Raw genomic sequence first — 27,114 nt, forward strand, 5'->3', positions numbered from 1 at the left:
TAATATTCATACCTATGTTTAAGACTTGATAACTCCTTATCCATGATCCATGAGATGTGATCATCAGTCTATATACATAATAGTCTTAATGCTTTAATGTTATCCCACTTCACAATAAAGCTCGACTACGGATACTTTAAGAATATTGTCCTTATGTTTAATGTGATCTCATGATTAAGTCACACTTGATACATTAAACGGACTAGCTATTCTAGAGACTTTATTGAACAAACATAATAAAGAAAAAGCCTTTTATTATTAATAAATAACTCGATACAAGTACCAAAAGTATTGGCCTCTAGGGCTTATGTAACACCCTTCTAAATACCCCAAAATATTTAATTAAAATAATAACATATCAATCAGAGTAATTATGCCCAGAAGGGTGTCACACATCGACATTCAAATCGAAATAAGACTCTTTTGCATAATTCGCAGCGGGTACAAAACATCGACATTCAAATCATGTACTACATTACATGTAAAGTTGAATCAACAACTAAATTAAAACATAGTCAAACATTCCCTCCCGATGTTACATCTACCAGAGCATGACCCACTAAGGACGACACTAGACTCCATAGCACTAGCTTCTACTCAACTCACTGCTCGTTACCTGAAAAATAGATGTAAGGGTGAGTTTCTCAATCAATATAATACGCATTATACAACATTATGTAACGTTAAGTAAATACGCATTTGTTCACCCTAACCAGACTACACACTCAGCAGCGGCAGTACCAACTCAACATCATACCCAACAATAACATATATCATATGTATAATCTCAAACCATACTCAATCATCAACAACACAACACATAATAACCATATAATACTAGAATACATCCATTCATATTATATGCCATACATTCATTATGCAATGAGACTCAACATATGCGGTACCGACTATTCTCGAACATATAGTTCAAGCTCACCGATCAAATCCAGATACGGCTACTAAGCTCACTAGTCCCACTCATTTGAGATCTAATGACTCACTCACTAATTCCTCACCGTGGGAATTAGCTACAGCCCCAAAGGCTAGACTATGCACACTAATTATCTAGTATGCAAACATCAACAACAATTCCATAACAATTCACTCACTAATTCCTCACCATGGGAATTAGCTACAGCCCCACAGGCTATGCCATGCATGCTAATCATCTAGCAAATGCAGCATCAACAACAATCCACAATGGACCTGTGCTCACACTCTAAGCCATACAACAGTCCATTCACAATTACATGCATAATATATACATTCACAACAACATGCATATCATCATACATCATCAATATTTTATCACATAAGCATATCAGATCATGCCAAACAACAACCACAGTATTAGTACACTCTACTAATACCTATACTACTCAAAGCCACGGGAAATGATCCCTAATATGTAATACATCAGCTGAATTGCAACACTCAGCCTAAACAACCAAAACTGCACAACAACAGCACAGAAAATTCACAATTCTGCCCATACGCGTATTGCCTATGCCCATACGCGTATTGCCCACGCCTGACCAAATCCATACGCGTATTGGCCATTCCCATACGCGTATGCTACGCGTATCACTTCCCCATACGCGTACCACCAGAGACCATTTCACGTTCAAAATTTCATCTTCCTCATCCATACGCGTATTGCCTAGTGCCATACGCGTACCAGCCATCTCATACGCGTATTGCCTAGTGCCATACGCGTATGACCAGAAACCAGAACTCTCAGATCTGCAATGGCTTTCTCTGCTACGAGATCTACTCAAACCAACCTTCCACAGTCCAATTTCTACACAGAAATCATTCATATTTTCAACACAATTCGTATCTTATTCGATTACACAAAATTTGACACTTTTACATCTAATTCCTACGGATTCTTTCTCAATTATACCCCAATTTCGTTCATCCAAAGAGTTCACAATTCATCATGCATCAATCTAATCAGAGGTAAAACAATGGTTATCACTACCCAGTACATATTATCACATAATGCCCTTTAATCGATGATAACCCCCCTTACCTGAGTTAATCCAGCAATCTCTGATCTCCAAGCTTTTCCTCTTCTCTCGCTCTGCCTTTTTGCCCTTTTTTCCACTTTCAACCGCTTCTCTGTGTTCTCCTTTTCACGTGCAACCCTTTTTACCAAAAATGGGACTTTTTATTATTCCAACTTATTTTATTCCAAATAAATAATTATTCCAATAATTATTATTCCAAAATAATAATAATAATAATTCAATTATCTAATTAAATTAATAAACATATTATTAACTTAATTTAAATAATTATTATATTATTATCGGGGTGTTACAACTCTCCCCCACTAAAAGAGTTTTCGTCCTCGAAAACATACCTCAAGCGAACAACTCCGGATAAGACTCCTTCATCTGACTCTCAAGTTCCCAAGTCACATTGCCACCTGCTGGTCCTCCCCAAGCTACCTTCACCAAGGCGATCTCTTTACCCCGCAATTGCTTCAACTCTCGATCCTCGATTCTCATAGGTGATGTTTCAACAGTCAGGTTATCTCTCACCTGTACATCATCTACTTGGACTACATGCGACGGATCATGAATGTACTTCCTCAACTGAGACACATGAAAAACCTCATGCAAATTCGCAAGCGACGGCGGTAAAGCGATACGATAGGCTACCTCTTCTATCCTCTCCAAAATCTGATAAGGACCAATAAAACGAGGTGTCAACTTCTTCGACTTCAAAGCTCGACCAACATCAGTTATCGGAGTAACACGAAGAAACACATGATCTCCCTCTTGGAACTCAAGTGACTTCCTCCTCTTATCATGATAACTCTTCTGACGACTCTGCGCAATTCTCATCTTCTCCTGAATCATCTTAATCCTTTCTGTAGTCTGTTGAACAATCTCCGGTCCAACCACAACACTCTCACCGGACTCATACCAACATAAAGGTGTCCGACATCTCCTACCATACAAGGCTTCAAACGGTGCCATACCAATGCTCGAATGAAAACTATTGTTGTAGGTAAACTCAATCAAAGGTAAATAACAATCCCAAGCACCTCCCTTTTCCAAAACACAAGCTCTCAAAAGATCCTCTAATGACTGAATCGTCCTCTCAGTCTGACCATCAGTCTGCGGATGATATGCAGAACTCAATCTCAGCTTAGTTCCCAAAGCCCTCTGCAAGCCTTCCCAGAACTTCGATGTAAATCTGGGATCTCTGTCCGAAACAATACTCGACGGAATACCATGCAAGCTTACAATCTTCTCAATATACAACTCGGCTAATCTCTCTAACGGATAATCCATTCTGATCGGAATGAAATGAGCCGATTTTGTCAACCTGTCAACAATCACCCAAATGGCTTCAAAATTCTTATTTGTCCTCGGCAACCCAGAAACAAAATCCATACTGATACTATCCCACTTCCACTCTGGAATAGCCAACGGTTGCATTAGCCCAGACGGCTTCTGATGCTCAATCTTTGACTTCTGACAAGTCAAACAGGAATAAACAAAACTCGCAATTTCTCTTTTCATTCCCGGCCACCAAAATAGCTTTTTCAAATCATGATACATCTTCGTAGCTCCAGGATGAATACTCAGGCCACTACGATGTCCTTCTTCTAAAATACTCTTCTTAAGTTCGGTAACATCCGGAATACACACCCGATTACCAAATCTCAAAACACCATTCTCATCAACTCTGAATTCACCACCTTGACCTTGATTCACTAGAGTCAACTTATCAACCAAAAGCATATCGGATTTCTGACCCTCTCTGATCTCATCCAGAATACCACTTGTTAACTTCAGCATACCCAATTTAACACTATTGTGAGTACTCTCACACACCAAACTCAAGTCTCTAAACTGCTCAATCAAATCCAATTCCTTAACCATTAACATAGACATATGCAATGATTTCCGACTCAATGCATCAGCTACTACGTTTGCTTTACCCGGATGGTAATTCAAACCAAAATCATAATCCTTCAAGAATTCTAACCATCTCCTCTGTCTCATATTCAGCTCTTTCTGATCAAACAAATACTTTAAACTCTTATGGTCACTGAAAACCTCAAATCTTGATCCATACAAATAATGCCTCCACAACTTCAGAACAAATACCACAGCTGCCAACTCTAAATCGTGTGTCGGATAGTTCCTCTCATGAACTCTTAGCTGTCTCGAAGCATAAGCTATAACCTGCTTATTCTGCATCAACACACCACCCAAACCCAACAATGAAGCATCACAATAAACCTCGAATAGTTCCGACGAACTCGGTAATATCAGAATAGGAGCAGTAGTTAACCTTCTCTTTAACTCTTGGAAACCTTCTTCACATCTTGAGTCCCAAACAAACGCTTGCCCCTTTCTAGTCAACATCGTCAACGGTAACGCCAACTTAGAAAATCCCTCAATGAACTTCCTATAATAACCTGCAAGTCCAAGAAAACTTCTTATCTCAGAAACTGACTTCGGAGCTTCCCACTTAGACACCGCTTCTATCTTAGAAGGATCAACAGCAACACCACCTCTTGAAATTACATGACCAAGAAAACTAACTTCTTCTAACCAAAATTCACACTTAGACAGTTTAGCAAATAACTTCTTTTCTCGGAGAACTTCTAAAACCACTCTCAAATGCTCAGCATGCTCTTCTTCAGATTTCGAATACACCAAAATGTCATCAATAAACACTACCACAAACTTGTCTAGGTACGAATGGAAAATCCTATTCATATACTCCATAAATACTCCAGGCGCATTAGTCACGCCAAAAGGCATCACAAAATACTCATAATGTCCATACCTTGTTCTGAAAGCAGTCTTCTGAATATCCTCAGTTTTTACACGTATCTGATGATACCCAGACCTCAAATCTATCTTGCTGAACACACTCGCACCAACCAATTGATCCATCAAATCATCAATCCTCGGCAAAGGATACCGATTCTTGATCGTCACTTTATTCAGTTGCCTGTAGTCCACACACAACCTTATAGTACCTTCTTTCTTCTTAACCAACAACACTGGTGCACCCCACGGTGACACACTCGGACGAATAAATTTCTTATCCAACAGATCTTCCAACTGACTCTTCAACTCAGTTAACTCAACAGCAGACATACGATACGGAGCCATCGATATCGGTCTAATACCAGGTACCAAATCAATCGAGAACTCAACTTCACGCTCTGGCGGCAATTCATTCACCTCTTCCGGAAACACATCAGGAAAATCACACACCACGGCTAGATCGCCAATCACTAGTTTATCTTTAGCCTCCAAAGTCGCTAACAGCATAAACAACTCTGCCCCATCTGCTACTTCCTCATTCACCTGCCTCGCTGATAGAAACAAATCCTTTCCTTCTTCAAGCTCAGGGAATATCACAGTCTTATCAAAACAGTTGATAGAAACTCGGTTAAACACTAACCAATTCATACCCAAGATAACATCAATCTGCACTAGTGGAAGACACACAAGGTCTATCCCAAAGTCTCTACCAAAAATACTCAAAGGACAACTCAAACAAACTGAAGTAGTAGTCACTGAACCCTTCGCAGGAGTATCAATCACCATACTTCCAAGCATCTTAGATATCTCTAACTTAAGTTTCACAGCACAATCCAAAGATATAAAAGAATGAGTAGCACCGGTGTCAATAATAGCTACAAGAGGAAAGCCATTAATATAACACGTACCTCGGATCAAACGATCATCTGCAGAAGTCTCAGAACCCGATAAAGCAAAGACCTTGCCTTCTGACTGATTCTCTTTCTTCGGCTTAGGACACTGTGGACTGATATGACCCAACTCTCCACAGTTGAAACAAGTCACAGTCTTCAACCGACACTCTGCAGCCAAATGACCACCTTTTCCACACTTGAAACACTTCATCTCAGCACTGGTACACTCATGAACACGATGTCCAGCCCGACCACATCTATAACACTTAACAGGGGCACTAGAGTCTCCCCCACTAGGCCTCTTCATCCCACTCTGCCGCTGGAAACCTTTGCCAGCTGCATACGGTTTTCCACGATCAATCTGATTCTTACCTTTCCTATCAACCCTTTGCTGATAGCTCTCTGCTCTAGCCTTGGAATCCTGTTCGAAAATCCTGCAACAGTCAACCAAATCAGAAAACACCCTGATCCGCTGATATCCAATCGCCTGCTTGATCTCGGGACGCAACCCGTTCTCAAACTTCACACATTTGGAAAATTCTCCAGTAGCCTCACTATAGGGAGTATAATACTTTGACAGCTCTGTGAACTTAGCAGCATACTCAGTAACAGACCGGTTACCCTGCTTCAATTCCAAGAATTCTATTTCTTTCTTTCCTCTGACATCCTCTGGAAAGTACTTCCTCAGAAATCTCTCTCTGAACACAGCCCAAGTGATCTCAGCATTTCCAGCAGATTCCAACTCAGTGCGGGTAGCGACCCACCAATCATCAGCTTCTTCTGACAGCATATGCGTACCGAACCTGACCTTCTGGTTATCGGCACACTCAGTTACTCGGAAGATTCTCTCGATCTCCTTCAACCACTTCTGAGCGCCATCTGGATCGTATGCTCCCTTAAACATTGGAGGATTGTTCTTCTGGAACTCACTCAGTTGACGAGCAGCTCCCATTCCCACAACATTCGGATTTCCTCCAAGTACTCCAGCTAGCATACCCAGAGCCTCAGCAATTGCAGCATCATCTCTACCTCTTCCAGCCATCTCTATTCTGAAAACCCAAACAAACTAAAACAATGAGTACTGATAGGTTACACAACACCTATACCGTACAGGGGAAACAGAATAATTACGACTCGACTCGACCGACTATGCTCTGATACCACTAATGTAACACCCTTCTAAATACCCCAAAATATTTAATTAAAATAATAACATATCAATCAGAGTAATTATGCCCCGAAGGGTGTCACACAATCATTTCACAACAATTATCAAAATATCCTGTCATGCTCATTTATTAAATCGAAATAAGACTCTTTTGCATAATTCGCAGCGGGTACAAAACATCGACATTCAAATCATGTACTACATTACATGTAAAGTTGAATCAACAACTAAATTAAAACATAGTCAAACATTCCCTCCCGATGTTACATCTACCAGAGCATGACCCACTAAGGACGACACTAGACTCCATAGCACTAGCTTCTACTCAACTCACTGCTCGTTACCTGAAAAATAGATGTAAGGGTGAGTTTCTCAATCAATATAATACGCATTATACAACATTATGTAACGTTAAGTAAATACGCATTTGTTCACCCTAACCAGACTACACACTCAGCAGCGGCAGTACCAACTCAACATCATACCCAACAATAACATATATCATATGTATAATCTCAAACCATACTCAATCATCAACAACACAACACATAATAACCATATAATACTAGAATACATCCATTCATATTATATGCCATACATTCATTATGCAATGAGACTCAACATATGCGGTACCGACTATTCTCGAACATATAGTTCAAGCTCACCGATCAAATCCAGATACGGCTACTAAGCTCACTAGTCCCACTCATTTGAGATCTAATGACTCACTCACTAATTCCTCACCATGGGAATTAGCTACAGCCCCAAAGGCTAGACTATGCACACTAATTATCTAGTATGCAAACATCAACAACAATTCCATAACAATTCACTCACTAATTCCTCACCATGGGAATTAGCTACAGCCCCACAGGCTATGCCATGCATGCTAATCATCTAGCAAATGCAGCATCAACAACAATCCACAATGGACCTGTGCTCACACTCTAAGCCATACAACAGTCCATTCACAATTACATGCATAATATATACATTCACAACAACATGCATATCATCATACATCATCAATATTTTATCACATAAGCATATCAGATCATGCCAAACAACAACCACAGTATTAGTACACTCTACTAATACCTATACTACTCAAAGCCACGGGAAATGATCCCTAATATGTAATACATCAGCTGAATTGCAACACTCAGCCTAAACAACCAAAACTGCACAACAACAGCACAGAAAATTCACAATTCTGCCCATACGCGTATTGCCTATGCCCATACGCGTATTGCCCACGCCTGACCAAATCCATACGCGTATTGGCCATTCCCATACGCGTATGCTACGCGTATCACTTCCCCATACGCGTACCACCAGAGACCATTTCACGTTCAAAATTTCATCTTCCTCATCCATACGCGTATTGCCTAGTGCCATACGCGTACCAGCCATCTCATACGCGTATTGCCTAGTGCCATACGCGTATGACCAGAAACCAGAACTCTCAGATCTGCAATGGCTTTCTCTGCTACGAGATCTACTCAAACCAACCTTCCACAATCCAATTTCTACACAGAAATCATTCATATTTTCAACACAATTCGTATCTTATTCGATTACACAAAATTTGACACTTTTACATCTAATTCCTACGGATTCTTTCTCAATTATACCCCAATTTCGTTCATCCAAAGAGTTCACAATTCATCATGCATCAATCTAATCAGAGGTAAAACAATGGTTATCACTACCCAGTACATATTATCACATAATGCCCTTTAACCGATGATAACCCCCCTTACCTGAGTTAATCCAACAATCTCTGATCTCCAAGCTTTTCCTCTTCTCTCGCTCTGCCTTTTTGCCCTTTTTTCCACTTTCAACCGCTTCTCTGTGTTCTCCTTTTCACGTGCAACCCTTTTTACCAAAAATGGGACTTTTTATTATTCCAACTTATTTTATTCCAAATAAATAATTATTCCAATAATTATTATTCCAAAATAATAATAATAATCCAATTATCTAATTAAATTAATAAACATATTATTAACTTAATTTAAATAATTATTATATTATTATCGGGGTGTTACAGCTTACACCAACAATATTGGATTTATTTATTCAGTGTCACCAGTGTGATTCGATGTGCTTAGTATCTCAACCCGCGGTGCCTATGATGTGTTAGGCATAGATTGTTGAAGGCTTTTTCTATAAGGAAATATAGTTGTGCACTCACTGGTAGCAATTGTTTTTAGTGCAATGGTAGGTGTTTAATCCAAAAACATTATCACATCAAATACTTATAAGTCATAATTGAATGTGAACCTAAACTCAACAAAAGATAATTTAACTACATGTGATGGCATTCCATAAGAAGCATAAATAAAAGAATGTTGGATGATCTTTTAATCTTCAACTAAATCCACTTTGACATGCATTCAGAGTGAGGAATCACTCGACTCTATTTCACATGCATGTCTAACATAAACCTAAGAAAACAAATTATGTATAAAGTGGTAGATTCGAATGATTGTCCATGTGTTATTTACTTAACTCCAATATTGTCTTTGTTTGTTGGACGAAATATAGCCCGCCCTTCGAATTGTGTTTTTCCAACTTCCTTAGCGGAAAAGCAACCTATTGAACCACCTCATAACCTCCATAAATTCTTCGGGTGAAATGTAGTTCGCCCCATGAATTTTCCATATTTTACAACCAATCCTTTATTTTATAGATTCATTATTTGAGCATAACTTTGTCCAATTAATTGTGCTTGACTTTGGCCATAAAGACTTGGCTTTTAGTGCTCTAGTTAGGTAAATTATTGATCCTTTGTTCATTGTTTTGCAATCCTCCAACATAATACATTCAAAAGGATATAAAATAGGATCAATGCATCATTCCAATACAGTAAGTATTCAATATTTACATCAATTATAGGGTTTCCATGTTATTTCATGTGTAGGTAAGTTAATAAGTGTATGAAAATAATAGTGATAAACATGTAAAATACACACTTATCAATTTCCTCAAACCATCATTTTATGTTCCCTCAAACAAAATAAAAAACAAATATCTCCTGTGGTTTCTGATAAGTCATATTCTTATTGTCTTTTAGTTGTTTAATTCTATCGTTTATTATCTAAGTTTGCTTCATGATTTATTGTTGTTTTGTTTTTCTGTTGTTGTTGATTTTCAGGATTATGAAATGTAGTGAAAGATTAAAGTCAATATTTAAGAGATGTAAGAGCTAAGTGCGATAGATGCTTGAACTTCCCGAAGAAATAGGTGAAGAATGAAGCAAGTTTATTGCAAAATAGTGGAAATTACGGTTAACCCATAAAAGTTACAGTCGTAATGGTCACAGGTCTTAAGGAGTGAAAAATAAATATTTTATACAAAAAACAACAAGAATTAAAGCCAATCTGTAATGGCCATTACGGTTGTAATTCTTCTCAATGTCAAAAACGGTCTCTAAGATGATGATTGCCCTAATTTATAAACATATGTTTTGACTAATATGTTTTGTCTTCAATTGTCCTAATATGAAAAATGAGAACAACTAGTTATAAGAATTAAATTTCAATCGAATAAAAATTCTAACAGTTAAAATTGATTATTTATTAAAATATATCATATGGTGTATCCTTGCATATGCAATTACTTGATTTCTACCGGATCATCATCTATGTATATGTCAATAGTGAACTTATATATATATATATATATATTATATATATATATATATATATATATATATATATATATATATATATATATATATATATATAATATATATATATATATATATATATTATATATATATATATATATATATATATATATATATGACATCTTGTATTTTAATTAGGGATATAAACGTGTATCTGTCATTGTTGAATCTATTGTTCAATTGAAGAAGAAAAGTGTGTGAGAAGTTGTATTTCATTTTTACTAATGGTTGATACGACTATTAGGATTAATATGACCAAATGAGATAGTCGGAATACACAACCATTATGTGAGGGTAAGGATCTTAGCAGGCTAACTAAACAAAATAGTTAAATCCCTCACTTATTCAACAACTCTGATTAATATGATGCTTATTTATTTAAAATTAAATATAATAATAATTTTATATAATTGATTTAATATTTTATTTTAATTGATTAATTGATGCGATCTATAAAATACAACACATACTTGTTTAGTAGTGTGATTGACACATGCGAATTCAATTGTCCTCTAGATATTTGTAACCAATTACTTTATATTTTTAATGAGAACAATTTTCACTTGTTTTGGTCAAATCTCCATTATCGAGTAGAATCAAATTTGTAGTATAAATGAATATGTATGAGATTATATATGTATAAAAAAACTCTACTTCAGTGAAATTATGAAAACTCTACCTCAATTTCTATTCAACCTCGTCATTCTCAGTTATATTTTCCTTTACTTGTTTTTCTCTCTCTCCTCCTTCGGTATTCATTTGCAATCTTGATTCATCTTCTTTCCTCCAAAAATATTCATTTCGAACTTATCAGTTATTGGTATTGTTTACATCATTTACTACTTTAATGTTCTTCGTATCATTCATATCTAATAATGTGAAGAACTATGATTTGTTTTAAGACAAACTAAATAAATACATTTGGAATTCATACTAGTGACTAAGCATGTATAAATAATACATATATATTATATAACGTATGTGTTAGGCTTTGTTATAATCATTTTGTACTTATGAAAGTGTGTTTATATTTTGATTAGGGTGACCAGATGCAAGTCATCGTGGCAAATGACTTGATCGTAAGTTGAAAATTGAAGTTGAATGAGTATGTCACATATGTAATGACAAATTAGGAATCAACCAAGTCAACAAATAAAGTCAAATCATCAAGCACATAAAAAAGTCAAACAAAATGAAATTATAATTGTTTAAGAATGGAAAGTAAAGAGAAAATCTTAAACTATGATTAAAATAGTTCAAAAAAGGTTGCAAAAATTACATCAAGTCTCAAATATTACAAATGTATTAATCTCAAAAGGTGGATGTAAAAAGGTTTTAAAATAATTAAAAAATAAATTGTAAAAGAAAAATAAAAAGAAATGAAATAAAAATGACAATAAATGCAAAAATGATTAAAAATATATGAGAAAAATGCATGTGATGCAAAATATTTTTAAAGACTTTGTGTAAAAAATTGGATAAAAAATAATTAAAATAAGTGAGAATAAATGGAAAAGAAAAGGAAATAAAAATTAAAATAAATAAATAAAAGGGGGTGCATGTGAAATCCGGATGGGAAATGAGTAAAAACAATAGGCCCAACACAAGAAAAAGCCCAAAGACAAAATATAGGATAAAAAGACACGCGTAGACCATCAGAGGAATCACAACCTTCTGATCTAGATCAAATGTGTGTGATTCAAAGGCTCGCATCATGATCATAGTCACTAGATGAAAATACTTAATCAATTCAGCAAAACTGAGGGACATGGTTTAAAGTCAAAAGCGAGCTCACCAGTCCCAACACACACGATGCTTAATTAGATTTTTAATTTAAAATTAGAACACATGTCTACACGTCATTGGTCCAATTCAAATTTCCTTCTAAAATTCAAAAATTAACGAGGGAAGACATCGAAATCAACCTCCAGCCAAATCAAAATTGACTTTCTGCAACTCGTGGATTTAGGTCCAAATGCTCATGCCTTTTAACACTCCATTGTTCATCGTTGCTAACTCCATGCTCATGAGCCATTGCTTGGCCCTGAGTGTGGAATATTTTGACCAAAACCAAACATGCAACAAAAATATAAAAGTTAAATTAAATGATAAACTTCAAAAATAAATGCACAAGAGGTTAGGGCTTTGCTTCAGTGAATCACCACGCACAAAATCATATCAAGAAACCTTTGAAAAGTTACATGTTCTACTTTATCCAAATCGAGGTCGAAGGTTGAAGACAATGGAAACAGGTAGCACGATTTAGACACTCTCAAGCCTTGATTTTAATTGCAAAAGATTCAATGAAGTATGGAAAAGCTTTATGGGAAAAGAAACTCTAAGTTAAAGGCTCGAATCAATGGGACCCTTAGCTGGTCTTTTGCTCTGTTGGAATGAAGTTTCAGCAGGGTTTCTATGGCTATTCAAGCTTAGAAATGAGGGTAGAATAACTATCTATTTATAAGGAATGAGGAGTGAGGGTCAAACGTGTGAGGAGAGTGAGATTCGTGTGGATTCAAGATGGAAATCGTGATTGAACCAAGTGTGAAATTTTGGTGATGAAATGCATGACTTGGTGAGGTGTTATAAGTCATTGCAATGCCTTTTTCATTCCCTTACATTAGTGGAATCATTTGCACATGTTTTTGTGGTCCCCCTTGAGCTTTTGAAACCAATTTCCATTTGCAGATTTTGCTATTTTGATGTACACGTGCATGACTTTGCAACTCGTGTACTTGGTGAATTCTCATGAATTTAGGCCAAAATTGGTTTCTATTCAAACCTTGCCATGTATTTAGTGTAATGCAATTTAAACAAGCTCAAAATAGTGCTTGAATTGGAAATGGCGGGCATGGGAAGCGGATGATGTGACATGACATGCCCTCGAGGTTAGTCATGTTTTGGGGCATTTTGGGACTCCAATTTCATGACACCATTAATCTTAATTACCTTGGGGATTTTGAGAAAAACTTAGGCCAAATGATATTTGGCATACGATTAACAAGATGCAAAAGGAATGGGGTCAAAAGGATGCTTGAGCTTGAAATGACATGGGTGGAAAGTAGGGGTCATGACAAGGTTGTGACCCATTTTGACAACTTGGTTCTTTCCATAAATGAAGTCCTTAAGGGTTGAATTGGTGTTTGACCCTTAAAGAAAAATTGTAGAGGATCTCAAAAGGCACATTTTTCTCAAAGAATCTAGTCAATTGGATTAAAATTGAAGAAGTTATGAAGTTTGGACCAAAAGCAAAGCATTCTTGTAAACTAGGTCGACCATATTTGTGCCCGCTTGTGTAAAATTGATGTTTTAATGCCTCCCAAGTCAAAATAATGTTAGAATAAGCACTATTTGATAAAAAACTTGATTATGGCTTAAGTGATCTTGAGGATGGCTTGAAGATTGAATGACGTGGCATGGAAATAAAAACACGAACCACCCTTGAATCAAAATGAAGCAAACTTGCATTTCCCTTGACCAAAAGACCCTTGTTTTGTCTTGATTTGAGGCATGATCACCTACATGAACAAAGTAATAAATAAGTGTCATCTCTTATTGAAGTTAGGGTTAATGGACAAGCAAATTAAGGTGAAAACCCTAATGTTAAGATACAAACCACAATGTGGCCATGCTTGTGATCCAATGACCAAATTAATGGTCATTCATGATATGATTTGATGTATGCAAATGAATCTATGAAAAAGGAAAAAGGGAGAGTAAATTTTGGGGTATGATAATATGCTTTGTTATGTAACATTGGGAACATGACATGTTATTTGTTTTGAGTTAATCATCAGATTATGTTATTTTGATTAAGTATTTTCAGTTTAATGATATAATTGAAGTTATGTTATTTATTTGAGTTCCTATGTTAGTTTTGAAAATATTTATAAAGTATGCATGTTGTGTTTGAGTAGCATTCTAAAATATGGATTTTATCATTTTAATTGTGAGTTAGGATTTAGGGTGTTACATCAGTGGTACTAGAGAAGGTTGGTCCATCCGGCCAGGTTTTGTGACGTTATATGTTCCCTAGTATGCGACATGTCTATAAACAATGTTGATGGAATGTTTCTTCTAATGACTATTCTGATGTGTAGAGAAATTTCTTGAAGAAATGATTGTGCAATCGCTGATGCTCTAGAGGCTATGGCTCATGTGACGGGTCAGGCGAATCAGGCGTTGCAAAATGAGAATGGGATGGCATACAAGTTCAGAGGGTTGGGAAAGTTTCAGAGGAATAATTCTCCGAACTTTAAGGGGAGATACGACCCAAAAGGTGCTCAGGTTTGGTTGCAAGAGATTGCAAAAATCTTTAGGGTGATGGCTTATTCAGATGCTCAAAAGGTTATGTTTGGTACTCATATGTTGGTTGAGGCTGCAGAGTATCAGTGGGACAATGTTGGTCAGAGGCTTGAAGCCACAAGTACTGAGATTACGTGGGAGAATTTAAAGACAGGGTTCCTTGAGAAGTACTTCCCCACTGATGTTCGTAGCAAGAAAGAGATTGAGTTCCTTTAGCTGAAACAAGTAAACATGATAGTTGTTGATTTTGCTGCAAAGTTTGAAGAGTTGTCTAGGTTTTTCCCGCATTACAATGGGGTAGGAGTTGGAGGTTCCAAGTGTATCAAGTTTGAGAGTGGCTTGTGTCCAGAGATCAAGCAATTTATCAAGTATTAGGAGATTCGTCAGTTCTCTGTGTTGGTTAATAAGTGTACAATGAAGATACTCGTGCTAGATCTGCTCCCTATAAGAGTGTTAGTGAGAAGAAAAATGGAAATCAAAATCGTGGAAAACCTTATGGGGCTCCAGCTGATAAAGGGAAGTGGAAGGCTTTATATGGGAATGAGACAAATGAAGGAGACACACCTGCTTCTATTAGATGTTTCAGATGTGGAGGAATAGGTCATCATGCTAGTAAATACACGAGTTATAGTCATAAATGTTTCAAGTGCGGAAAAACAGGACACCACATTGCGGATTGCAAGAGTAATGTGTTGACTTGCTTCAACTATGGAGAACTAGGTCACATTAATACTCATTGCTAAAAACCAAAGAAGGCTCAATCTAGAGGGAGAGTTTTTGCTTTGAGTGGAACATATACTACTAAATCATATAACTTTATTCAAGGTACGTGTTTTATTAATGGTGTTTCTCTGATTTCTATAATTGACACGGGTGCAACACATTCATTCATATTTCTCGATTGTTCAACAAGGTTGAGTTTTGAAGTGTCTTATATGGTTAGGAGTATGGTTGTTGATACCCCAACTAATGGTTTGGTGACTACTTCATGGGTTTGTTTGAATTTCCCTTTGAGTATCTATGGTAAGGACTTTGTTATTGACTTAGTCTGCTTACTATTAAGTCAGCTTCATGTTATCCTGGAAATGATCTGGTTGGAGTTCAACCACATTCATATCTACTATTTTGACAAGTCTATGATGTTTCCAAAGTTCAAGGTAGGTGAAGATCAAATGTTTATGTATGCTAAGCAATTGAAGGAGTCTTTGAAGGATGATGCTTGCATGTTTATGATGTCCACTTCTTTGAAGGCTGAAAGCAAAGTTGTGGTTTGTGACCTACCAGTTGTGTGTTATTTTTCGGGGGTGTTCCCATATGATATTAGTGATTTTCCTCCAGAGTATGAGGTTGAGTTCTCTATAGACTTAGTCACTGGTACTGGTCTTGTAAATTGAAGAATGTAGGCTTTAAAGCTTCCTGGTACTGGTACTGGTCTTGTGAGGTTGATGGCACATTATAGAATGTAGGCTTTAAAACTGAGTGAATTGAAGAAACATTTAGAGGATTTACTTGAAAATAAGTTTGTTCGACCTAATGTATAGCCGTGGGGAGCGCTAGTGTTATTGGTTAAGAAGAAAGATGGTAGGATGAGGTTGTGTGTTGATTATCGACAACTGAATAAGGTTACTATCAAGAATAAGTATCCTTTTATGAGAATTGATGATTTGATGGATCAATTAGTTGGTTCTTGCATGTTCAGTAAGATTGATTTGCAATTGGGTTATCATCAGACTCGTGTGAAGCCAAAAGATATTTCGAAGACTGCATTTATAACTTGATATGGTCACTACATATACTCGGTGATGTTGTTAGGTGTATATAATGCGCCAGGTGTATTCATGGAGTATATGAATAGGATATTCCATCCTTACTTGGATCGTTTTGTGGTTGTGTTCATTGACGATATCTTAGTGTATTTCAAGACAGATGAAGATCATGCAAAACATCTGAGAGTTATGTTATAAACCTTATAAGAGAAGAAATTGTACACGAAGTTATTTAAGTGTGAGTTTTGGTTGCATGGAGTGAGTTTCCTTGGTCATGTGATTTCTAGTAGTGGTATATTAGTTGATTCGTTGAAGGTTGACATTGTGTTGCAATGGGAGACCCCAAAGTCTGTTATTGAGATAAGAAGTTTTATGGGTTTCGCTGGTTACTACAAAAGGTTTATAGAAGGCTTTTCAAAGTTAGCTTTGTCTTTGACTCAATTGACTCGAAAAGGGCAAGTGTATGTGTGAGATGTTCCGAGAAAAAAGAGTTTTCAAGACCTCAAGAAGTTGACTTAGCACCCGTTTTGATTTTTCCGAGTCCGAGTGAATCTTTCATTGTGTATTGTGATGCTTCGAAGATGGGTTTAGGTGGTCTGCTTATGCAAAATAGCTAGGTTATGGCTTATGCTTCAAGACAAATAAAGGTTCATGGGAGGAATTTCCTACCCATTATTTAGAGTTGGTAGTTATGGTGTTTGTTTTTAAAGTTTGGAGGCATTATCTGTATGGCTCCAAATTTGAAGTGTTCATCGATCATAAGAGCTTGAAGTATTTGTTCCATCAGAAGTAACTGAATATGAGGCAGAGGAGATGGCTTGAATTTCTAAAGGATTGTGATTTTGGTTTTAGCTACCATACTGGTAAGGCTAATATGGTAGCAGATGCACTGAGTATGGAATCCTTGCATGTGTCGGCATTGATGGTTCCATAATTTGATTTGATCGAACAATTTTGAGATCTTAGTTTGGTGTGTGAGATGACTCCTAACAGTGCGAAGTTGGGTATGCTAAAGGTGACTAGTGGTATTCTTAAAGAAATCAAAGAAGGTCAGAAAGTCGACTTGGGATCGATTGACTGGTTGGTGTTGATCAATCAAGGTAAAGAAGCAGATTTCAGAATTGATAAGAATAGTTTTATGAGATTCCGTGTCAGAGTTTGTGTTCCAGATGTGCAAGAGCTTAAGTAGATTTATCCTTAAGGAAGGTCATAAGAGTGTTTTGGAAAATCATCCTGGTGCTACTAAAATGTATTAATATTTGAAGAATATATTTTGGTTGTCAGGTATGAATAAGGATGTTGCTAAGTTTTTTTATTCTTGTTTGACTTGCCAAAAGTCGAAGATTGAGCATCAGAGCCATCAGGATTGGTGCAACCATTGAGTGTTCCATAGTGGAAATGTGATAACATTTCTATAGATTTTGTGACGAGATTGCCTAATACTTCTAAGGAAAGTAATACGATTTGAGTTATGTTGGACAAATTGACTAAATCAACTCATTTTATTTCGTTAAAGATTAGTTATTCATTGAAGAAGCTAGCTAAGGTTTATATCGAGAATATTGTCAGTTGACATGGTATTCCTTCGAGTATTGTTTCAGATAGAGATTTGAGGTTCACATAAAGGTTCTATGAGAGTTTGAAGGAAGCCTTGGGAACTAAGTTGCCATTAGTTATGTTTATCATCCGCGGACGGATGGGAAAATATAGAGGATTGTCCAATATTTAGAGGATTTGTTGAGAGCTTACGTGTTTGAGCAAGGAGGTAACTAAGATACTTATTTGTTATTGATTGAGTTCACCAACAACAACAATTTCCATTATAGTATTTGAATGGAACCGTTTGAGGTTTTATACGGTAGAAGGTGTAGGACACCTTTGTGTTGGTATGAGATTGGTGAAAGTGTTATGCTTGCGCCATAAATCGTTTAACAGAAGACTTAGAAGTTCAAGATAATTCGGGAGAAGATGAAAGCTTGCAGAGTCGACATAAGAGTTATATGATAAACGAAGGGAAACACTTGAATTCCAAGAGGGAGATCGTGTATTTTTTAGATTCACTCCAGTGGTTAGGGTTGGTCGTACTTTGAAATCTCGAAAGCTCACACCGCGTTTCATTGGTCCTTGTCATATTTTGAAGCGAGTATGAGAAGTGGCCTACAAAGTTGCTTTACCACCATCTCATTCAAATCTTCACAGTGTGTTTCGTGTGTCTCAACTTCGGAAGTATGTTCTAGATCCGTTTCACGTGATTCAAATGGACGATGTGCAAGTGAGAGATAACTTGACTGTAGAGGCGTCATCATTGCAATTTGGTATTCGAGAAGTGAAACACTTGAGAGGTAAAGAGATTGTCTTGGCGAAGATTGTATATGGATTACCTAATGGAGGAAACATGATGTGGGAGTTGGAGAGTCGAATGAGGGAGTCTTATCTAGAGCTGTTTCGTTCATGTATGTTTCGTGGGCGAAAATTCTATAAGCGAGAGAGAGTTGTAACACCCAAAATTCAATTAACTTATTTAATTGAAGTTTTCAATGTTATTTAATTATTTAAATGATTTAATGTGCTTTTAAAATTTTAATTTGTGATAATATGTGTTATGTGGTGTTTGAGGGTTATTAGAATTTTAATTAGTTTATTTAATTAAAATAGTCGAATATTAATTAAATAAATAGAAAAACAAGAGAAATAGTGATATTGGGGCAAAAATATAGTTATTAGAAAAGTAAGGGAAAGTGGTGGAAGTAGAGGTGAGTTGAGGGCTAATAGAGTGAAAGTGAGTTGATTATTTTTAAAGTAAAATTAAATAGGAAGAGAGAGGAAAACCAATTTCACTTATACATAAAAGTTGCAAAAGTGGGAAAAGGAGACAAAGTAAGAAGAGAAGAAAAATAATTTTAGGGAGAAGAAAATCACCATAGCTAGAGCTTGAGGATTGCTAGAAATTCATGTAGGAGGAACTACTTCAATATAAGTGTATTGCATGAAGGGTAAAGAGGGATCCTCACCCTCATATAGTTTTTTCTCACCATTGTTGTGTTTTATGAGTTTTGACGATGACTGTGTGATCATCCATGTTAATTGTCATGCTTAATGTGTGAATTCGTGCTCTGTTATATGTTGAATATTATGTGTAATGTGTTGGTATAAATTATGAATTTGGTTATTGTCATTGATGTGTTTTGGTGTTATGAACATAACCTTGAATTTGGGATTAATTGATGAAATTGAATGATAATCGATGAGTATGTGATGGTTTGATCCCTGTATAATATGTATCTATTGTTTTTGTGAAAATCAGGTATTGGGGGTAGGAATCAGAGCTTCGAATGAACTCTCATAGCCAAAACGGAGAAACTGCATCTTGCAACAGCGTGACGGGCTTCACGAACGTGGCAGACTACCCATCATGCTTCTAGGATAGCTGACAGTCGTCAGCAGGGTAACGAGGAGAGCATTGTGATCTCCAGGAGGGATTTCTCCTGCTGGTCGTCACAGAGGTGACGAGTTATGAAGGGGGATGGTGACGGGCTAGGTGATGATCGTCACGACTTGGTCGTCATGGCTGCCAGAGACTCATTTTCTAGCGATCAGTCTAGTTTTTTTTATTTCATTTTCTTGTATGGTCAACGTTCAACTACTATTTTAGGGTAATTGGTATAATTAATTAATTAAGGTGAATTATTATTATGATGAAGTGATAATTGAATTAATTTTCATAATTGTATGTGGTAAATTATGATCATAGTATGAGTTGTTGTGTTGTGAATACAATTATGTGTTGTGAATATAATTGTATTTATTATGTTGAGGTGTGTAGTTCAGAAGTGGGGACTACTGTTGAATGCTATATTGCATTGTTGGTTATGGTCAGATGTGTAACCATAATTGTTAGTGATGCTTTATTGTATGTCATGCCTCATATTGTGTCGTTGTGTTGAAAGAAGCGTCGTGAGTTCAGAAGTGGGGACATGTGGTCGCCCAGGGTTCAGAAGTGGGGATTCGGTTCAAATGAGGAACCATTGTTGAGTGAACGAGAATAGTAACAAACCTCTGATGTCCAAATTGATACCACATGCATTGAGTCGAGTTGCGAGTCACATTTCATACACAAATGCTACGTGAATTGAATTGTCGTGTTGTTGTGTAATTGAGTGTGTGTTGTTGGTTGCTAATTTATCTACCCTTGCATTCTCTTACACCGTTAATATATTTAAGCGTATTCTCACCCCTTTCTTGTTTGCTTTGTGTTACTATATACACTGTTGTACAAATACTCAAGAGGAGTAAGTGTTGTTGTGAGTTGGAAGATGACCTTGAAGCTTTTTTTCGTTTATTTTTTCGTTTATTTTTTCGTTATCGTTATTTAGTTGGTTTATATGCTCTAATATGTAACATCGGGAACGAGACGTGTTATTTGTTTTGAGTTAATCATCTAATTATGTTATTTTGATTAAGTTTTTTCAATTTGATGAGGTAATTGAAGTTATGTTATTTATTTAAGTTCCAATGCCAGTTTTGAAAATATTTAGAAAGTATGCATTTTGTATTTGAGTAACATCCAAAAATATGAATTTTATTCTTTTAATTGTGGGTCGAGATTTAGGGTATTACATGCATCGATACCAAAAGAGAGACCCTACAAGAGAGGAGGCAACACTCAACCATATAGAAAAAAAACCTAATTTCAGAGAGAGAGGGGATAACTTCTCTCTAAAACTCAAAATCCTTTTACTTCTAGCTCATTTAAAATAAGAAAAATAAATATTAAAAGAAAAATACTTCAAAATGAGATTATTAAAAAAATATTGGGTTTAATATTAAAATTCAGCAAAATTAATGGAACAAAATTCAAAATCCAAACAAATCAAAGGACCAAATCTCAAAATTCAGAAAAGTGAAGAACCAATTTGCAAATTCAATAAATTTAGAGACCAACTAGTCAACTTTAGAAAAATGAGGGGCCAATCAGTAACTTTCAGAAAATTGACAAATTGGGACTAATTTACAATCTTGTAATTTATCATTTTATAGGGTTAAAAAGAAATTTAAAATTCTTATTTTTGAGATGGTAATTTACACTGAAGAATTTGAATTACTCTCAAACTATATTACCATGTAAAAATCCATTGTTCAATCACACTAGTAGGTTCTACTGCCAGTCCACCCAGCCAATCACCTCTCTGGAGTAAAAGAAAGTTTCAAAGTTTGGCTTCTTTAACCTTCATTGAGAAGGTAAATATTAGAACGTCTTGAATAAAAACCAGCCACTTTAGCCAGCTTTTATGCAAGCATAGGAACTTTACTATGAATATATCTTTACATATCACATCATCCTCTTTGGTTTATCATATTCAAAACTGGACTCTGTACAAGAATTCCATCACATTATGCTCTTGCTTATACATTTATAAACACCTATAACTTGCAAGTCTTAGGTTGATATCCAACTGCAGCCAGGCTGTTTTGTCGTCCCAAATTGTTTCATCATATCCCTCAGTTTAGCTGCTTCTTCCCACTGACCTGCTTCTGCACATATATTTGATAAAAGCACATAAACTGACGGGTTGTTATGCTCTCTTTCTAAGAGAAGTCTAGCAACCTTTCTTCCTAATATTAAATTCCCATGAACTGCACAAGCACTGAACAATGACCAGCACATATAGGAGTGTGCTCCAAAATATCCATCTGTAATTACTCTTTCTGCCTCATTAAGGTAACCACTGCGACCCAGCATATCAACCATGCAAGAAAAATGATCCACACTTGGCACCAATCCATAAACTTTCACCATGATATCAAAAATATGGGTAGCATCATCAACTAAACCTGAATGGCTGCAAGCTGAAAGTACTGCAGTAAATGTAGCCTGGTCTGGTTTGTTTCCGGGGGAGATTTGCATTGCCTCAAAACAGTGCACAGCTTCTTTGCCTTGTCCATGTTGTGAATAAGCAGATATGATAGCATTCCAAGTGATTGTATCTCTTTCGACCATTGCATTAAATACACTCAACGACCCATCTAGAGACCCACATTTGGAATACATTGTCACCAGGGCGTTACCCAAAGAGATTTCTGAATCAAAACCGTGTCGTAGTATGTAACCATGAACCTGTTTCCCATGATCCATGGCTGAAATGCAAGAACAGATGCTCAAAACAAGACTGAGGGAGTAGGCATTTGGCTTGAGATTTGTATTAAGTAATGCAGAGAATTGCTCCAACCCTTGCACCGGGCATCCATTCATCAAGAACCCAGATATGATACCATTCCAGGATATCAAACTTTTATAGGGAAGATTGGAGAAGATTTGAAAGGCACGCTTTATCTTTCCATTTCTAGAGTATGAAGAAATCAATGCATTCCAAACTTCAACTTTGATAAGTCCATTTTTGCAAAGGAGGGAGTGGAACATCTCAACCATTTGTAGAGAGTCCGATGCAGCTAGCAAGCTTCCATAAGTAAACTCATCTGGTTCAATTCCTTCCCTCCTCATTTTCATATAGGTCAAGATTGCTTCTTCATTAATATTCTCTTGAAAAAACATCGAAATCATTACATTCCATGAAACAAGATCCCTACTTTCTTCCATTCTCTCGAAAACTTTTCGAGCCTCACTCACCTCCCCAAAGCATGAATACATTGTTATCGTCGCATTGTCGACAGCAGTATAGCCATGATCAAACCCCATCTTAATAGCCAAAGCTTGTGCTTGACACCCAACTCTCAAAGAACAGCAAGAGCTCAGCACACTCACAAAAGTAACTTCAGTTAAACAAATACAAGCCCTATGCATATCCCTAAACATCACAAACACATCTTCAAATCTTTCCATGCTCACAAAACCATCTATCATTGCATTATAAGTAACATGATCGCGAACCCCACCTTCCGTTTCCTCAAACACCTCATAAGCATTGGCAACACATCCACAGTTAGAATACATACTAATAAGAGAATTAACCACAGAAGTCCTAACCAAAAACCCAGTTTTGAAAACAACAGAATGAACATGCCTTCCATAATCCAAAACCTCCAAAGAACACAAACTCAAGATAGTAGCAAACGTATAATTATCAGGCCTAACATTCATCCTAAACATATCTTTAAACAACTTAAAAGCAACATCTTCACGTCCATTATCACTGCACCCTGTAATAATAGCATTCCAAACAGCAACGTAACACTTGGGCATTTTATCAAACACATGAAGTGCAAAATCAACACGACTCAATCTAGTGACAGCAGATAAAAGGGTGGTCCATGAATACACATCTGGGTATAAAACATCTTCAAAAACGAGTTGAACCGAAATAAGGTCATGGGCTTTGGAGTAAAGAGAGAGGAGGGAGTTGGCGACGTGGGAATGGGCTTTGAGGCCCGTTTGAATTGCGAAGGAGTGAAGCTGGTTACCGAAAGTGGTGACATGGCGGGTGTTGGCGGTGGCGGTTATGACGGTTGAAAGGGTGTAGTGATCTGGTTTATGGAAGTGGGAGGAGTGGATTTTGGTGAAGAGTTTAAGGGAATCGGAGAATTGGTTTGTTCTGGCGAGGTGTGAGAGTTTGTGGTTGAGTTTAAGGATTTGTTGGTTTGAAAAGCAGGGTTTCATCTGTCGTTTGTTTTGTTATTGCATGCATTGCCGTAAGAATAAACAATGTTGCAGCAAACCCAATTAAGGGATTGTCATTCTCTTTCTTTGAAATTTGTTAAAATTGTACCCTTGAGTTTTGCAGCAAACCCAATTATGTGAGTTAAATCTCCAACCTCTTCAAGCATTTCAAGATCTATTCTCATGTTTGGGTTTTATACGAAGTTGCTTGATATGCATACTCGGGTTGAGGTTGATGTAAGTTCAAATCAACCATCACATGAGATCTATAGACCAATTTGAAGGGCATTTCTCGAGTCAATGATTGAGGCATAATGTGTTATGCTTATATAACTACAATGATCTCCTATGAAAAATATCTTTTACTACCTCTTTTCATGAATGAAGGATCCAATGATTGTGTTTCAAGTACAAAATAATCATCAGGAGCATTAAAGCTCTATAAAATCACATCATCATAACCAACATGGTCATTAATATATTAATATCTTGAATGGTTTTAACAAAGTATTCATTAACGATAGATGACCTTATTTTCTTATCTATTTTAAAGTTCCAAAATCATCTCCAGTAGCTTGGTTAAGTCCATAATGTTTCAACATCTTCTCATGATTTGAAAGTAGGATCATTTTTCCAATTTAATGGTTTTGGTTTTGATTGAAAAGAATATAATTATCAAAAGTTATATGATTCACAAAAGTTATAAAAAATATTTATTAATAAAATATATCAAAATACAAAAGATTCATCCGAAATTATAACAATTAGATCATCTCAGATTTCTGATTCAATATCCATAATTGTGTAGTTGAATTCCAAAAAAACCTTCTTATACCATCCTTAAAATTATCGAAATATTCAGTGAAGTTTCATTTTAAAGTTTTCTAATGATTTTTTTATCTTCACCTTGTCAATTTTATTTACAAACAATGCATTGAGTTCAATTGTAATATTCTCATATGTTGTTGTGTTATCTTTTTCATGTTCATGTATGAAAGCATAAAAAAGAGCATCGTATGTGATTATAGTCCATCTCAGAGTCGAAGAATGACCATTTTTCATTAATAGTTACTTTTTTTTATGTAATACACGCTATGAAAATGAGTAATAATATCAAAATAAAATTAATGAATATAATTAACATGAAGTCTTAGAATCATTAAAGTCAAACACAAATATTAATAAATACTTAATAAACATCATAATACACTCAATACTACTACTTCATAAAATAACAACAAATATAAAAACAATAATGTAATAATACAATTAAAACCATTTAAGCTAAATCATAATTTTGACGGTTTAACCCACATTTGAGATGCTACACTATTTTTTTTATAACTCATCCTAGAGCAATTTCTTATCTATCACTTCTTGAAGTTTGACAATTGTCATGAGTCATGAGATATATTTTAATTTATAAATTTATCATCTACTTCATCTATAAGGTTTTCACCTGACTATGTGTTATTAGATGATCGTGGACAATATAACATGCACAAATAATAAATTTGTTTTACTTTGACTCCATAGAGACAATTATATTTGTTGGATTTCCTAATGATAGATCCTTGCCGCCCAAGGTAGTGACCATAGCCACGATGAAGGAGAATAGCGATCCAAAACGTAGCGGAATTTAAAATTTTCTCCTTTAGTGATCCTTACGAATGGACATGATCAGTGATAGAATCATTACCTCTTGTGACGATTGAAACCTTTGATGCAGATCTACGAAGCAATCATGAACGTTGAACGACGACAACGCCTCTACTCAGTCCACACGAACGGATTCCTTCAATCTCAGTGCTAGCTGCTACGAATGAGAGAGAAACGAAATTGCAACTGCACAAAATGCTTATGCACAAGGGTTCTATTTATAGAACCACTTGTGTGGGCTACAAGCTAAAAAGCCCACTTAAGTGTATGTGACCCATATCTTATAATATGCCAAAATCACTTAAGCGCGTGGTACCTTACCATATTTCGTATTCTACTTAAGTACACCGTACCTGTAACACCTCAAAATTTGCCCTCCTCTCTTGGGACTAACTTAGCATATTGCATTTCATTTGGTAGGACATTAGGCATTACCTCTTTGCATATCATGTGAAGTGAGCAAGTCATCCTCCTAGGTCTTTCTCAGAAGATGGAGAGGTTGAGAGATTCAAGCCTGAGGGTCTTGTAAATTGATCACTAATCATCTAAGGTTGTGCTTCAATTAGGGTTTTTGGTTTCTCAAGGAGGTTGAGTATTATCTTGGTTGTAATGGTACATCATCATCATCATGATTCATTATTTCTGATCAAGCTCCTTGGAATTAGGGTTTTGACCTCTGGTCAACCCTAATCAGTTGCATTCTACCAATCAGGGTTTTTCAAGGAGATGAGGTCTTTATTGAGATGGAGATTATCAAATGATTTTATTGAGCTTGTGTAAGTTAGGGTTTCATGTTGGAGTTATTTCATCAAGTGGATGAGGCTCAGAATCATCAGTGCATGACCAAGTCATCTGTCAACTACAAAAGTCAACTGCAAAGTCAACTGTTGGATTTGGAGGTGGGAAGTGAGTAGAAATACTTCATTCATGTTCAAACAAGTCTCATTTGACATTTCAAACATCAACTTTGAAGAATTTAAAGTCAGGACAAAATTTTCCAAAAATAGAAAGTGATCTGTAATTTGAACTTGCCAAAAATGGAAAGGTTTTCAACTCAAGATTACATTATCAAGAAAGCTTCAAATGAAATTTTGTTGAACATGAAAGTTGTAGATCTTTCTCTCCCATTTCCAAAAAGTCCAAGATCATCAATTTCGCATGTGTGGTTAAGGAGATATGATCAAAACTTGACCAAATATGCATTGGACTTCA

The 27,114-nt window shown here is 36.2% G+C and overlaps 2 protein-coding genes across 2 annotated transcripts; one reads left to right on the top strand and one right to left on the bottom strand.

Annotated features, from left to right (window-relative positions):
* The first annotated feature begins 15,096 nt into the window (after positions 1–15,096).
* LOC127094917 (uncharacterized) lies at positions 15,097–16,259 on the top strand. The gene is made up of 3 exons (XM_051033676.1): positions 15,097–15,175; positions 15,274–15,549; positions 15,691–16,259. The coding sequence occupies exons 1-3, from the start codon at positions 15,097–15,099 to the stop codon at positions 16,257–16,259; spliced, it is 924 nt and encodes a 307-aa protein (XP_050889633.1).
* Positions 16,260–21,635: 5,376 nt separating this feature from the next.
* LOC127091560 (pentatricopeptide repeat-containing protein At3g49740) lies at positions 21,636–24,688 on the bottom strand. Its single transcript, XM_051030227.1, has one exon. The coding sequence runs from the start codon at positions 24,241–24,243 to the stop codon at positions 22,069–22,071; it is 2,175 nt and encodes a 724-aa protein (XP_050886184.1). The 5' UTR covers positions 24,244–24,688; the 3' UTR covers positions 21,636–22,068.
* Positions 24,689–27,114: the final 2,426 nt, after the last annotated feature.

The sequence above is a fragment of the Lathyrus oleraceus genome, chromosome 6, assembly GCF_024323335.1.
Source record: "Lathyrus oleraceus cultivar Zhongwan6 chromosome 6, CAAS_Psat_ZW6_1.0, whole genome shotgun sequence".
NCBI classification, from domain to species: Eukaryota; Viridiplantae; Streptophyta; class Magnoliopsida; order Fabales; family Fabaceae; genus Lathyrus; species Lathyrus oleraceus.

Coding starts and splice junctions, on each gene's coding strand:
- LOC127094917 (XM_051033676.1), top strand. CDS start 15,097: ATGATAGTTGTTGATTTTGCTGCAAAGTTTGAAGAGTTGTCTAGGTTT. Junction 15,176..15,273: donor CAATGGGGTAGGAGTTGGAG/GTTCCAAGTGTA, acceptor TTGGTTAATAAG/TGTACAATGAAGATACTCGT. Junction 15,550..15,690: donor CCACATTGCGGATTGCAAGA/GTAATGTGTTGA, acceptor ACTTTATTCAAG/GTACGTGTTTTATTAATGGT.
- LOC127091560 (XM_051030227.1), bottom strand. CDS start 24,243: ATGAAACCCTGCTTTTCAAACCAACAAATCCTTAAACTCAACCACAAA.